General features: G+C 45.7%; 1 protein-coding gene across 1 annotated transcript in view; it reads left to right on the plus strand.

The window, feature by feature from the left end:
- The window catches only part of GALNT14 (polypeptide N-acetylgalactosaminyltransferase 14), a 97888-nt gene extending 83117 nt beyond the window's left edge, over positions 1 to 14771 (plus strand). Inside the window, exons 11-16 of the mRNA XM_061990174.1 lie at positions 619 to 745; positions 3276 to 3368; positions 4708 to 4791; positions 5881 to 6025; positions 13054 to 13173; positions 13752 to 14771. Of these exons, the coding sequence (XP_061846158.1) occupies positions 619 to 745; positions 3276 to 3368; positions 4708 to 4791; positions 5881 to 6025; positions 13054 to 13173; positions 13752 to 13910 (728 nt within the window). The 3' untranslated portion in view covers positions 13911 to 14771. The remainder of the gene's footprint in view (positions 1 to 618; positions 746 to 3275; positions 3369 to 4707; positions 4792 to 5880; positions 6026 to 13053; positions 13174 to 13751) is intronic.
- Positions 14772 to 15149: the final 378 nt, after the last annotated feature.

A 15149-nucleotide genomic window follows, 5' to 3' on the forward strand; every position in this document is an offset into this window, starting at 1 on the left:
GACATGCTGACAGGTTTTGGGGAGAATCCCTCCCACCACTGACCTTTGCTTCTAAGAAGGTTTGTGCCTTGTTGAACTTTAGTGATGGAATTTGTGGCCTGAAATGTATGCTGAGGAGAGTAAGCTCCTGTTTTGGGACAGGTGATGGATTCACAGCTCTCTTGTTTACTTTGCAGAATCAATGGTGGATTCATAAAGATAATGACTGTTGTAGTCATTAATAAACAGAATTCATGGCCTCTCCTGGTGAACTTGACAGCCCTTTGAGAGAGCAGTGACTCTGAGAAATAGGCAGTGTGGAAGTAATTAGGGGAGCACAAAACTGTCAAGATGATTCTGCAATGTAAGCGGGGCTGCATGAAAAGGGACCTACTTACCATCTTGCTCTTGCCATTGTGATAGCACCTGCTGTGCTATAGGCAGGTTTCAAGTGCACCGACTTCAAACAGATCACAAGAAGCTTTGAAATGCGCTTTTAAGACAGCTGTGCCTAGGAAAACCCCTCTGGTAATTGATTTGCCAGAGTTTAATGTGGCAGAGGATGAAATGCAAGGTAACACCAGGATCCAGCCTGCTTCTGGACAGAAAGGCAAAATGCTGAAGCTGCTTCTTTTGTAGAAATCTCTTTCCGTGTGTGGATGTGTGGAGGGAGCCTGGAAATCCTCCCTTGCAGCCGCGTGGGACACGTCTTCCGGAAGAAGCACCCGTACGTCTTTCCAGAGGGAAATGCCAATACATACATCAAGTAAGTGTTTTGAGCTTGCTTTGCTTTTTGTGAAACAGGGTAAGGTGTGGCTTCCTCCTGCCTTGAGGGGGAAGCAGAGAAGACAAGACAGAGAGGAAACTTTGGAAAACTTTGGGCAGGAATCTCCCGGGATGAAGAAAATGCAAGTCAGTACAACCCTCTCCCTTAGCACTTCTACAGTGCAGAGAATATGAGAGAAATAAGGAGCTTGTGTGGTACCTTTTGTCAGCATGGAAGTGGAGGGTTGACCCCAGCATCTCCCTGAGCATCACCTACCGTAACAGCAAATGGTTCAGACCCTAAGGTCATTAGAATGTATTTGTAATGACCTGAAATCTGACTGATAGCAATGTCTGTTAGTGCCCAGCGACCTTAGCTGAGGGCTGAGCATGGCTCAGCTGAACCAGAAAATTTGATTCCTGCTGCTTCTAGAAGAGAGGAGCTGATCAGTGTGCTGGAGCGGGCAGCTTTGACTCCTGGCTCACGCTGCCTCTTAAGCAGGGGCAGGTGGTGTGAGGGAGCCCTCAGGACATCCCAGAGGAAGGGGAACTACCCTTACATGCAGGAACTGAATTGGGGACTGAGACGTCTGACTGAAATGGGCCATGATCCTGAAACAGCAGGCAAGGAAGGGAGATCACCCAGAAGTGGGAATCAGCACAGGAGAGGTGATGGGAGCAGCTAGTGAGGTCACAAAAGATTTACTCCTCTTTTAGAGTATGAGGCTGAAGGTTGCCCGTAAAGTAAATGACAGAGAAAAACACTGGAGGCACTTAGACTTAATGCAGGGTTGTTTCTGAGCTACTCTATTTGTGTGTGTTTACACACCAGGCATTCCTTTTAGTGTGGCTTTCCCAATGTTATAAAAAAGTTGCAGTATTTGTGGAGACCCCAGCTGCCTGCAGCACGGGTTACCACTCACCTGGGCTCTCTGCAGCTTCCCCATGCTTCCCATGAGGGGGCAAACCGGGGGAGTGCAAGTTACACCTCTCAGTTAGAGCTAATCTGTGATTTGCAGCCAGGCAGTGTGTGGGGCAGGAAGGGGCCCTTGCCACCTTGCTTCAAAAAGATGGCAGTGAGGGGCACAAGACATTGCTGCCATCAAGGAGGAAGGTACAAGTTTGAGAATATCAGGGAGGGCTTTTGCTTTTAGTAGTCAACTAAGACTCCTACAGAAGAGGCTGTGATGTGGCAAAATCTCCACTCTCGGAGTTCCTGCAAACCCCAGTGAAAAGGCAGTGTCTGCCTTGCATGACCTGCAGGAGGAGCAAGGGGAGCTTGAGTGGGTATAACTCCTATGGCTGCACCCCTGGCACAGGCACTGGGGCTTTGGGGAGGTCTGAATTGATGCCTGGGTGTTTATCCCCATGTTTCTTATAAACCCAAATGAGATCAGGAAGGCCAGACAAGAACACTCTGAACTTTGGGGAAGGTTACACACAAATGTAGACACTGTGACTTTGGCACCTCTTGAGCAAGAACACTTGGATTGTTGCAGTGGCCTTAGAGAGAGAGAGGAAGAGGCACCATGATGCAGTAAGGGAGTGAAAAGTGGTCTGGAGAAACATACGTGTGGACACTGGAAACTGGAATTTGTTTAACCTTGTGATATCTATCAACCTTAAACTTAATGTTGTAGTATAGAGACTGAGAGGAGAAGCAGCTCTAGCAACCTGCTGCTATGTGGCACCTCTGTTTAAACAGAGATGTTAGCAAAAAATATCTCCACTCTTCTGCCAGATATTGATTTTTTTTTTCCACAATCTCCTCTTCTGTGTGAGAGACAGCTCAGAATCCAATGTTGTGCTGGGTTCACATGCAGACTATCTCGTCTTCTGGCTTGCCTCGTGGCACCCACAGCCCAGTGGAATGACAGCAATAGCTTGGAGGCACTGACCTGTCTTGGGGAAGCAACTTGGAGGACTCCACTGACCTGAGCAGACATGGGCAGATAGACATGGGGCAACAAAGCCATTTGCAAGGAGAGTTAGAGCCATCTGGAGTCATCAGAAGTTTCCTTGAGGTTCATAAACCTTCTGCAGACATTTGGCTGATGCAGAATGCTGCAGCACTGTGGCCAAGGTGGATTCTCTTAACTTTTGAATGCTGAGATTCGCCTCGGTGAAAGCCAGAAACGCAAGGCAGAAGAGTCCGTACAGGACTGAGGCAAAGGAAATATTTGCCTTCAGTCTTTGGCTTTCAGAGCTTCTAAATAAAACCTCAGGCATGCCTGCCTGGGAGATGATGCTTAAGAGAAGCATTAGTTCTGAGTCCAGTCCAGGATGCAGAGCATCCAACTGAGTTTGTAGCACTGAATTCTTTACCAAAGCTTTGGCCTGTTGTGTTTGGTCCCTGGAATAATGTGGAGGAGGAGTGTACCTTCTCTAGCAGTGAGGAGGTGGCTGACTCAAAAGTGGTTTGGGTGAAGCCAGAGGCTGGGAGGAAAGCGAGATGGATCAGTTGATGCATTTTAGAAAATGTCACCTCAGAGGCTTCCTTTGTTCCACCTGTCTCTTGTTGCCTCCTCCAGAAACACCAAGCGCACCGCAGAGGTGTGGATGGACGAATTCAAGCGGTACTACTACGCGGCTCGTCCCGCAGCCCAAGGGAGGCCTTTAGGCAAGTAAGTGTCTTTCTCTGTGGCCTGTGCTCTGCCCGTGCCCTGCCTGCTGCCATTGGATGTTGGTGGGGATGTTGCCCTGCTGCGGAAACCCGCCTGCATTGCTTCTGTAGTAACGCTCAATTAAACGTTAATGGCAGGCAGATGCTATGAGCGCAGCAATGGAACATATAAACAGGTAGTTTATATGCTGTGCTAGTTTATACCAGTGAGTGAACCAAATCGAGGTGGGGGGAAATCCCCCCTCTGTCTATGTCTTGTCCTTGGCATTATGTACAAGTACTTCTGGTCTCAGAGTGGAGCGTGGTGGGGAAGGACTAGAGATCTTGCTGGCAGCTGAGGGGCAGGAAAATAATCAAAAATTGGGCCTACTAAGGTTTTGCTGGAAAGGAGCAAGTGCTTTGTGTGAAGGCAGTTTGCCATTCAGTCTGTGAACAGCCAGAAACACCTCCCTGTCAGGACTGCAAGAGTTTGTTTTAATTCCTCATTTTCATATACTCTTCCTCTCCTTAGAATGTTTCCTTTCGGCCACAGGGAGTTCCAAATCCAAATCCAAACCTCTTGTGGCTATTCTTCATTCTCCAAGATAAATACGTTAAAGTCCTGGTGACTAACCTATTTCCCGTGGATTCAAATGCTTTTCCTATCCATCTGCACTGAATGAAGCAACAGCTCTGTCCTGCTAAATATATGAGGGTGTGAGAAGAGAGCCGATGTGAAGGGAAGGCAGTGGAGGTTTTCTACTGCTCTGTAGACACCAGCTCAGAACAGCTCCATGGGTAGAGGCTGGCCCAGGCACAAGCTGGAGTTTGGAAAAATGTCCCTGTATAGCAGGAAGCCTCAGCAGAAATTTTGTCCTAGTTCATGCAAGAAAGTTGTATTTCACCAGATATAACTTCTGAATTAAAGGCATGTTTAGGTGCTCTTTTTTCTTTCTTGAAAGAAAAAGGCCTTCTGTAGTCCTGTAAACTAAGAGTAGCTTATAATAGTGTGTATTAGTTTCCTAGTACATTAATAAATTAATACTGATTGCGTGTAGCAGATAGCACACATTTTTACTAATAATTTTTCAAGTACTGTAGTTTTCATCCACCAAACACCAGACTCCTTGTAAAAATGGCAATATGTTATCACTGCCTTTTACCAAGTGAGACCTCCGAAGAGACAGAGATCAAAATGACCACCCAAGCTCATGCAAGAGAGAGCAGAGAGTAAAGCTGCTGATGGTCTTGTGTTTGCTGTCTCTGCATATCTGCCGGGTTTCTCCCAAACTGCCTTTTTGTTGTGTTGGGTCTCACCTTCATGATTTCTATTATATCTCTGTAATATTTTCTTCTTACAGTGTCCAAAGCAGAATGGAGCTGCGGAAGAGGCTGAAATGCCACAGCTTCAAGTGGTACCTGGAAAACGTTTATCCCGAACTTCGGTAGGGATCTCGACCCGTCTGTATCAAGCCAGTGCGGTGCTCCATCCCTCATGCCCCTGGGAGCTTTCCTCTGTACCTGCAGAGATACGGGCATCCCTTCCCTTGGGCTTCAAAGAACGGCACAGTGAATTTTATGCTGGATTTAAACACAGCTCGCTAGTCTTATAGACTGTAGGTCTCTTTGCTCCAGGGATGGTAAGGAGCAAAGCACTGATTGTTTCTCTTAGCTCTTGTGCCTTCCTCGGATACCCTCCTGCCTGTGTTGTGATGTTACAGGGAAATAGAGAGTTTGCTTACAAAAGGATCCCAAGATGGAAAACCTACCCTAGCCTCTGGTGGGTTGTTTCAGTACTTCATGACTGACTTACGAAACAAGCATCTAATTTCAAGTCCTTTTGTGCTGTTTTGTGATACTCAGGGCTTCTCTGTTATGAAACCACCAACTTTAGGAGTTTATGGTGGTATTCAGATGACTCTCCCTTTCTCCTAGCCTAATGCTGTGCTTAATATGCACTTCCACTGTTGCTTTTGCACAGATCCTCGTAATCACCAAAATTACTCCAGACACCATTGCATCCATCCCCCAGTCACTGTCAGGAGCCATCCTCAGAAAGGGAGCAAAAGTTTTGGAGTTCCCTCCTGGGACCTGCTAGCGCAATGGCTAAGTACAGAATCACTGTGTGAAAATGATTTATAGCTATTTTCTTGCTGTTTTTTTTTGCCACATGTGGCACTGCACAGTAGCATTCGCAGTGAATGCCAGGGCTCTTTGGTGGTTTGCTATAAAATTCCTGTAAACTGAAGGCTGACCTTCAGCCTCCTCACAGTCTATTCATTACTCCACTGTCTTGTGCAGTGTTATTTGTTTTTTCCTCTTATAAAGGCCATGCATCCCTCTCTGAGTGCTGCTTCTGCAGCATCCCTGTCCGTATGCTGCGCTCGGTGGTTCAGTATTGTAATATATCTTGCCACTATCATTTTATGAAGGTGAAATGGTGCAATGTCACACTCCTTACCAAACTGAGCCTCCCTTTGAGCATTCTATCTGGCTGGGGGAGTGGGGATGTTGTTTTCATGCTGTTCCCACAGGATTCCTGAGGAATCGCTCTATCAGACTGGGATAATCAGGCAAAGGCAGAGCTGCCTGGAGTCGCACAAGTCTGAAGACCAAGAATTCCCCATCCTGAGCTTAAATCCTTGTATCAGCAGCAAAGGCGCAGCAGCAACAGCACAGGTAAGATGTGCTGCGTATCCCCATCATGCCAGCTGGAGAGAAGGCTCTGGGGCAGCTTCAAGGGGATTTCCTAAATTTGCTAAAGCTCTGTTCTGCCAGCCTCTTTCCTAGGGAAGCATGTAGCTAAGCCCTGGTAAGTCCTCTTTACCTTGGTGGGGGCCTTGGGCAGCAGGTTGGGCTGCTTGTGTCTGTGCAATCCTGCACTAAACAGTTACTGCCACTCAGGAAAGACACACGTCGTTCTTCTGCAAATATCAGAGAAAGACAGAGAGAACTATAATTTCCTCTCATTTTTCAACCTTATTCCTTTCAAAACGCACTGAATTGCATTGATATTTATAACTTCTTAGTCTGCGTTCTCTCAATATTAGATTGCCCATTAAACTAGTGAGAATTTAATGAAGATGATCTTGTTTTTTCAGTCTCACTGAGTTGAGAAAAAGCCATATAAATCAGTGTTCTCAAAAGCATATTCTATAAAAGGTTAGAGCCAAGAGCAGACACATGCCTTGCAGTGGAGTCACTGGAGCAAGACCCTGAAGACACAGCTTCAAAACCTGCCATTGCTTCATGCTCCCTTTGTGATTTTTGGGCATGCCAGGAAGTTCTTTCACTTCTTGTCTATAAAACAAGGACGATAACAATCACTTGCTTCTTCGGGGTGCCATCAAATAATTTAATAGGCAATGGTGTGCTGTGCTTGCTTCCACTTGATTGTACATTCTTAACCCTTATGGTTACACATGGAAAGCAGGTAACTATGCATATAAAATTCCCAGCCTGCAGATGCTGCTGAGAGTGTCTCTTGTTTGTATGAGCAAATGAAGCACATCATTGTGTGTGGCTTTTCCACGTGCAGCTTTGTGCCTGCTCTTAGGAAAATATCACATGCTTCACAGTCTGGTAAAATCAACAATGACTACTTGAATTTTAGTCAGTTCAGAAAATATAGTGAACATAACCACAAGAACCACATAATTAAAGTTCATCATGTTTCATAGGGTCAGCTCTGCTGGAGGGACAAAAATGCTTTAGTGACTATTGCAAATTTCAATGAATTAGATTAAAATCTGGGAAAATCAGAATGGAAAATGCTTCTGCAAGCCAGCATTTCAAAATGAAATGGCATTAGTCTTTCTGAAATATCAATGTGATGTGATATTTTAAAATGAGAAATGTCATGCCAACAAGTTGAACTGTTTTATTCCCATCAAACCAATTTTGTTTTGACATTTCCGTGGAGTAAAATTTTGGAATTTTTCACGCCACAAAATCTTCATCTTCCCATTCTCAGTCTGCAGTTTGCAATAGGTCAACACTTCCCACTGGATGACAACTCCATTTCTTGTGCACATCTAGGACTAACTCTGCAGGGGAACAGCAAAATGCACTCCAAACAGATTGCTGAGTAGCTACACTCAATGCACAGGCAGGAGTAGAGGAAAACCTTTTCCTTTTACCTTTGTCTTTCTAGGATAGTTCTCTGTTACTTGTACCCGTGGAGAGTATTTCAGATGAAAGCAGGATATTTAAATTTTCATTGTGAAGAGAAACTTGTATTTGAATTACAGCATTGCTACAAGACCACCTGAACTTGTGGATGACACGGGGGTTATAATCACCAGGCTGCATAGGATAGGTTATTCAGCAGTCCTGAATGCTATTTTGTTTTGTCTTTGTTATACCAGAATAGAGGAATAATCTTCACTTTTGACATACTGAAGTCACATCTTGTTTACCCTGAGCTTCATTATTTGACAAATAGGCTTAGCTAAATCAATGCTGTACTTTCCTGGCATTCATTAAGTACTGTGAAAATATCCCGGCCATACAGATTCTTTATTATCAGTGTTAGTAGCATTAATTTGGTTGCTTGATTCCGTTTTTATAGTTGTCTCCCTACTAGGTGCCCCAAGCCCTTTACCAGTATTACATGCATGAAGTCCTGGGACCAAGTGTGAGAAGATCTGAGCTGTCAGATATCACTGTGGTTTGAGGAGAGGAATGGGAGTTGTCAGGTGGCAATGAATTGCTCTTTATTTTAGATTTTTTCCATCTGTAGTGCAAGGGAAGGATATTACGACCCCCATGGCCACATCTATAGTTTGGGTAGATGGAGAAGAGTACCCTGACTGGAGAGAAATCAGATTTACACCTCTAGCAGATCTCACAAACCCTCACTAGTGGTGTCTGGTGTTAGTTCTGAATTGCTAAGAGGGGCACTGAGACACAAGACCCCTCATCTTTGTGTAGAAGAGCTCTATTTTCTCATCTGTGGGATCCGCTTGACTCTTTCTTCTCCAGAAGGTCTGGTGGCAGCCAGGGAAGGCTCTGACTGCTGGGGTGGTTCTCATAGGGACCTGCTCTGAGATAGCGGCTGGCAGAGACCTTTACGCATTGCTGCCCGTCCCCAGGACTCAGGAGACTCTGCCTGCACACCTGCCCACTGGAGCCTTGGTACTCTATCCCTTCTTACATCTCATTTGCTATATGAACTGATTGATTTAGTTTTTCACAGGAGAAATGCACCTGAGGGAGAATAATTGATCATAATTTTGCCCTGGTCTATCTGATGAAGATGTCAGTGATTGGTTTTCTTTTCAAACTAAGTGTTAGTTGCTATTAGTACATACATCTTTGGAATAGACATCTAACTCTAGGATTTATTTAATAAACCATTAATCATTAGCAGTTCCTTGAAACCTGCCCTATTTCAGGTAAAAAAGCAGAAGATGCTTCAGCCTGGATACTCACACACATGGAAGCAGTAACCACAAGATGAAATTGAAGTTAATTCTCTCCTAGACAAGTGAGGAAACAGTGGGAAGATTGTAGCATCTATTTCCCTGGTCTGCACCCCAAGATATCTGGCCTGCACCTCAAAATAGCTGGGCCTTGGAGCTGACTGGCTGCCCTTGAATTTGAGTGGCATGTCCTTGACTGTCATTGTGAAAGAAATGCAATGTGATAATCTGCCTGATGTGATATTGCAGCTTACCCCTATTGGCTCAAGGGCCTCTGTATGCTGACTAGATCAGCAGTTTCTTTGCAGAATGTTTAGCATCTGTCCAAACTAACCTGACAGTGTCCCTCCTGATACATCTCTACCACAAAAATTCTCTTCTGACCTTCCTCGTCTCAAAAGCCTTTGTTCTTGTCCTCCATGGGCAGATCCTGCTCCAGCTGTAGGCCTTCTGGAGCTGCAGGAGCCAGGCTTAGCTGGTAGAACAAAGGAGCTACCTGGGCAGCAGCCTCACTTCTGCCCCCAGGCTGCTGTTGGGCACCTTTTGTACTTTGCTTCCTCTCTCCTGAGAAGTGTTTAAGTGCTGGTTGCCTCCCGGGGCTTTCTGATGACTGAGCACTTTGTTAATCTTAGATGGCTCATGTAGTCACATGCTTTGGGAAATCCTTCCCTGTGATTTAAAAAAAAAAAAAAAAAGGATCATTGAGGGCTGAGGTTGTTCCTGGCTTCTTCAGAAGCATTTTTCTGTTGCTGCTACCCCAGCTTTCGGGTACAGCTGACCTCTTGCTCAGCAGCAGAGCATGAACTACTCTGTCATGTAATGCTGGGCTGCCATGGGGGCTGCTCTTTGCTAGGCTGAGGGACTCTTTTCTCTGGCTAGCCAAGCTGTGCTAAGTCAAAGGTCACGTTTTAAAATAATTTTACTCAATTCACTGCTCAAATGATGCTAAAGCCTTGAAAAATAGTTGCAAGCCTCAGGCGGGGATTAGCGTTATCCGAGGCCTTGGAGCAAGGGGATTGCTGGTTGTGGTGTGCAGCTATTGGCTCTGCTCTCCCAGTCTGACCTCTTCCTCCTTGCTCCACCAACACTTCATCTTTGAGAAGTCAGAAAGTCTTGATCTCAGTTTCACATCTTATGTCTGTTTTGCATTGGTGCCAGGGTCAGCTCTAAATCTCGTTGGCATCCCTTCAGGCCAGTTTGCAGCCCTGAAGCCATGTTAGCTCTTCAAAGGTCTCTCTCTCTCTTCTTAAGGGTACCCTGGGCTGCCATGTCCACCACAAGCTCTGGGGTGTGTAGCTTTGCTGTTGTTACTGCTGTTCTGGCCATGTGAGTGCTCGGCATGCTGGGGTTTAGGAAAAGTAGTTTCTCATGTGAAAAAAGCAGAAATTTTCATCCCAACTGATACAAATATGGAAAGAAATGGGGTAAGATAAAAATTTGCATGGCCATTTTCCTGTATTTTGATGGATTTTTGTGATCTTCAGGTGTTTACTCCCCCCAAATTTCTTAATGTTCTGCATCATGTCTGGCTTTCATCTCGGGCTGAAAAGAGACAAGATGTGAATAGAACTGGATAAAACATTTTCAACAGGACTGGCTTCTACCAAAATAGAAGAGAACATTCTACCAAAATAGAAGAGACGTGTGAAAGTCTGTCAGTATAGATAAAGACAGTATCAGGACAGCCTAGGGGCAAGAGGGGAGGATCCAGTGTCAGCTGTCAAACTGACACGTGTGTAGCTCTGAAGGCCTCATGTCTTAGGATGAACAACAGCTTAGGAGAGATGGTTGCTACTGCCCTGTCTATCCCATGGCACTTTGCTGAATGAGAGGATGGCGCTGCCTTAAGAAGATGTGAATATTGGGAAGGCTTGAGCAGAGCCTGGCCTGGAGAAAAAGGCATGAAGAACTTCTGGGAGGAGCAGACCTCCATGAGATATCTCAGTGAAGCAAGGAGGTTAAGATGTCAAAGTAAAAAAAAAAAACCCAAAAAATCCCATGGCCTGACTTAGTTGGGAGATTCAACATATAGAGCAGTCACAGGGTTAAGTTGCTGCTGCCGTGGAGCCTCATGGCTGCAGCTCCAGCCCTGTCCTCAGATAAAATGATGAACGATTGGATAACAGTGTAAATCATGTTTTCAGAGTGGCTTGAAGCAGCACAGGCATCAAGAGCAGGTGTTGAAGCTTGTCCTGTAGGGCTTGGTTCTTCACAGATGCAGGACTAATTTGGCACCTGATTTCCCACGCTGGTGGTTTACATGGCAGCTGACAACGTGCATGGTTGGGATGTCTAGAACGTGATCAGGTAAACTGCTGCATCTGACAAAGTAGTTGCTGGAAGGCCCTTTGGGTACAAACTATGGCTTTGAAAGTGAATACCTGTTATGTGCCAAAATCCTGGTTGGGTCTCTCTGAGAAGCCTATGGGAAGCTGTTTAGAAAGCCAAGTTTGTTTTCCATTAGGTGGCAGGGAATAGCAAGCTAAGAAGCTTGGGGTGTGAAGATCACAGCGTAAAGTCCTCGTGGATCTGGGTCTGCTGTGCAAAAGCATGCTTTGCCTTCCAGGTGGCTAAAAACCTGAATGAAGTGGGATTTATATTGCCAGGAATTAAATGCCTGTAGCTGTCTGTTTTGAAGTTGAGGAAGGGAGTTAGAGCTGCTGACAGTGACAAATACCAAAGGAGTGGAAGTGTTTCCCTGCTCTAATAACTCATGCTAATACATCCCAAAGCCTCTATTCAAAGTCAGGGGGAGCTGCAGGCATCCCAGCTCTGAGATCAGGGCAGCTGTTCTTCACTTCCCTCTCCAGCACTTCGAAAGGATTGCAGTCTCCGAGGAGCACCTTTTATCCTTCATTTTTCCAGGCCCAGACTAGCTGTCATATGTTCAAACACTGTCTTCCCCTTCATTGCCAGCACCCCTGCTCACTTCACTCTTCCCGGAACTCTCAACTGTTTTGTTTTCTCTCTGCACCTTTTCTTTCACAGCAGCTTCCCCAGTTCTCATAGCCTACCTCGTCAAAGTATTTACCTTGGTTCTTGGAACCTATTGTGGAAACGCTCTTGCTCCTTGACCTTGCCCTCTCCAGCATTGTTATTGCCCTCTGCTAGTGAAGCCAGCCTGGTGTCTGTCCTCCAGTCCTGCTCACCTGCCCTGCCATGACTCACCAACCTGATTTCCATTTGCTGCCACTGCTGTTCGCCTCACTGCTCTCTCAGAGTCACTTACACAACGAGAGTTGATCCTGCTTTTCACCCTTGCTAGGGACCCTCAGAAACCAGTCCCAGCCCCAATTTTAAGGAAAAAAAAAAAAAGTCCCACAAGTCACTCTGGAGTAGTGTGTGAAAGCGTGGTTTGAAGGCAAAGCAGCTCTTGTCTGCTTGTGTACACACACAGACAGCAGGGAAACATCCCTGTCAAAGTGTCTCAGACTCACAGGAGGTGCTCTTGGGCAACAGGAGCACAGGTAAATGATAGAAAACCTTTATCTGGCGTAAACGTTGGAGCAAACTTCTGTGGAATACATCTGGGCTAAGCAGTGGATCTGTGCCTGATGCTTTATCTAGCTAGCACATTTTGAAATCCTGGTCAAACTATCAGCTACTTCTTCTCCCAAGAAAAAAACATTCAAGACAAAGAGTCTGTGCTCCTCCAAAGATTTTGGGGTTGAGGGGCTAATAAAGAGCAGGTGAACATGAAAAGCAGCATGACAAAAAGACAGCTTCAAGACAGACGAGGCAGCAGGAATAGCAGCGATCATAACAAACCAGTACAGCAAACATTTGGAGTTTGGTCCTACTCCTTTGATAGCCCCTGATTTTTGTGATTTTTGGGAACAGAATCCTGGGAGTTTCGAACATTTGTTCTATATCACCTCCTCTCTACTGCTGCCAGCTGCAAAGCCTTTTTACTGCTCTTCCTCACAAATAGAGGATTGCACATTGTGTGTAGTATTTCTGCCTGTTTTTTGCCATGTTTCCATCTCCCTGTTCCCCAGCCACAGCACAGTTCTCGCTATGAAATCCTTTGCCCCGTGAACCATTTTCTTTCAGCAGCTTTTGTAGAAGTTTTCTTTGAAACATGCAGTTCTCCTATGACAGCTGCAGTCTTGGGGAGGCTTCAAACATCCTAGTCACCTGTCCTGGTGCATCCTGAAGTCAATGAGGTTTGTGTTTGGCTTCAGAAAGGTCGGGATCAAAGTCGAAGTGTTTGCTCACTGGGTAGAAGAATACCAAGAGTCAACTCTGATCTCTCACCTCCTTTCTTTTTCTTCACTTTTGCAGGAATGGACATACACATACAACCACCAGGTCCGCCAACAGCAGCTGTGCTTGTCTGTGTACACCCTCTTCCCTGGTTCCCAGGTGCTGCTGTCACCTTGCAAAGAAAGTGATAACAAGCAGGTGAGCCATTTAATTGATCCCCTGTTTGCTTTCAAGTTCCTTTTCTTTCCATGTAGTATTACTGCACATCAAATTGCCTATGTGCTCTGACTTCATCTGGGAAGGACAGTCTCTCTGGGAGTACAGACTCTGGCCTGTTCAGCCCTTTGCCTCTTAAATGACTGTGTTGATAAGGATGTCTATTAGTGCGGGTGGTGATCTCGATACTTATCTGCAGAAGTCAAACCCAAACTGGCAATTTAGTTCACATGGGCTGCCAGTCAGACAGCAGATGCTAACATTTCTCTGCAGTTAATCATTGAGCTGGCATTTGAACCAGTGACCTGGGGAAAAAGCTGTTAGTAATATACTATCTTCCTGAAGCCAGGCAGAGGCTGAGCTTAAATGAGAGAATGGGAGAAATGCTTAGAATGGACTCTGCTTAGTGTGGGTTGCTTTGGGGACCCTGTACTTCCCAGCATCAGGCCCCAAAGGCTTAGTGACAACTGTCCTCTTGATGCTGGAAAAGTACAGTAAAAGAATAATGAGGAGGAAGCTTGTTTACCCCTGTTTCTTCTTTCATGTGTGTTTCTTCTCAGCGGTGGGGCAAAGTTGGGTCACACATTGAACACATAGCTTCACGCTTCTGTTTGGACACTGAGACAATTGGGGACACGAACGAGAGTACCAAAGAACTTGTCATCAACCCTTGTGAGAGCACAGCCATGAGTCAGCGCTGGGACATGGTGATGTCCTGACCTGCTGGAGGACTTAACCCAGCAGGGATGAGCACTGAGACATTGCTACATGGAGCCAAGATGCACTGGATGGAGCTTGACTGCAAAACCGTTGGGGTCCTCGTGTACTGTGGGGCAGGAGAAGGATCATTCAAATACAAATAGGGACATGGTGCTCCAGGCTGAACAAAGCGTTCTCTGCAAGATGTGCAGCTGGTGTCAGCCTGTTGGCAGTCATGCATTCAAAAAGATGGAATGGCAAAAACCCAACCCAAACTGGAAACGTTTTAGAAGGATACCAGCACTCCTGCGATGGTCCCTACAGATGTTCACTGTGCACACTATTGGTTAATCTCTCTGGAAACACAGGTAGAAAAGCTTTGGAAACCAAAAGGAGACTTGGACTCAGCAAAAGGAGCATCTTGATAGTTTTTGGGGGGTGAAGTAGGTGCACAGGGAGGAATGTGCCAAGAGATGCTAAGAAACATTGCCTGGGTTCAAGTGGAAAACACTGAATTATCTTTGCACTTTTCATTACTGTGGATGAGTTTGCCCTCCGCAGACTGCAGGGGTGGAGCTGTGTTGCACGCTTGAATTTGTATCTGATCCACGTACATGTTGTGTATACAGAGGCAGGGCAGTCATTTGTGGCTGTAGCCAGGATCAAACCAGCGAGTAACAGAGGAATCCTGCTCTGTGCTAACTGCACATGGCGGGTGTTGAATCTCCAAAGCCCGTGCAAACAGAGGATTAAGTGTGTGAGATTAAAGGATATTCTGCTCTGAAGCTGGGAGGAAAGGCTGTAACTCTTTCTGCTCTCTGAAGGCCACGGGTGAGCCTTGGTCACTGAAAATTCCCCAATAATCTCACTGCGTGTCTGTCTGGAATAAGTAAAATTTTCACTTTTCTTACATAAAAGTAATATTTTTGGTAATCGAAGGTAATGGTGTCGTATTTGTTTCCCAATTTCACAACTACAGAAGAAGGTACTCCCGTGAAATGCTGCTACTGAAGGAATGGAGGAGATAATTGAAAGTTAGAGGCCATGCTGAGAAAAGAAAAGAGATATTACGTGAGTTTGCTTCCCAGGTATCTGGTAGCCCAAGATGTGAAGTACTGAAGAAAAGGTTGGGGCTTCCTCTAGGCCCCCCTTGAGCAGGCAACCCTGGGTCACAAAGTATCTCTCTTCCAAAGTCATTTAGCCTAGGCAGACTAGGTAGGAATTATTTCTTCAGCTTTTGAAGATAAGTCGTTAGCCAG

This window comes from Colius striatus, chromosome 2, assembly GCF_028858725.1.
Source record: "Colius striatus isolate bColStr4 chromosome 2, bColStr4.1.hap1, whole genome shotgun sequence".
Taxonomy (NCBI): domain Eukaryota; kingdom Metazoa; phylum Chordata; class Aves; order Coliiformes; family Coliidae; genus Colius; species Colius striatus.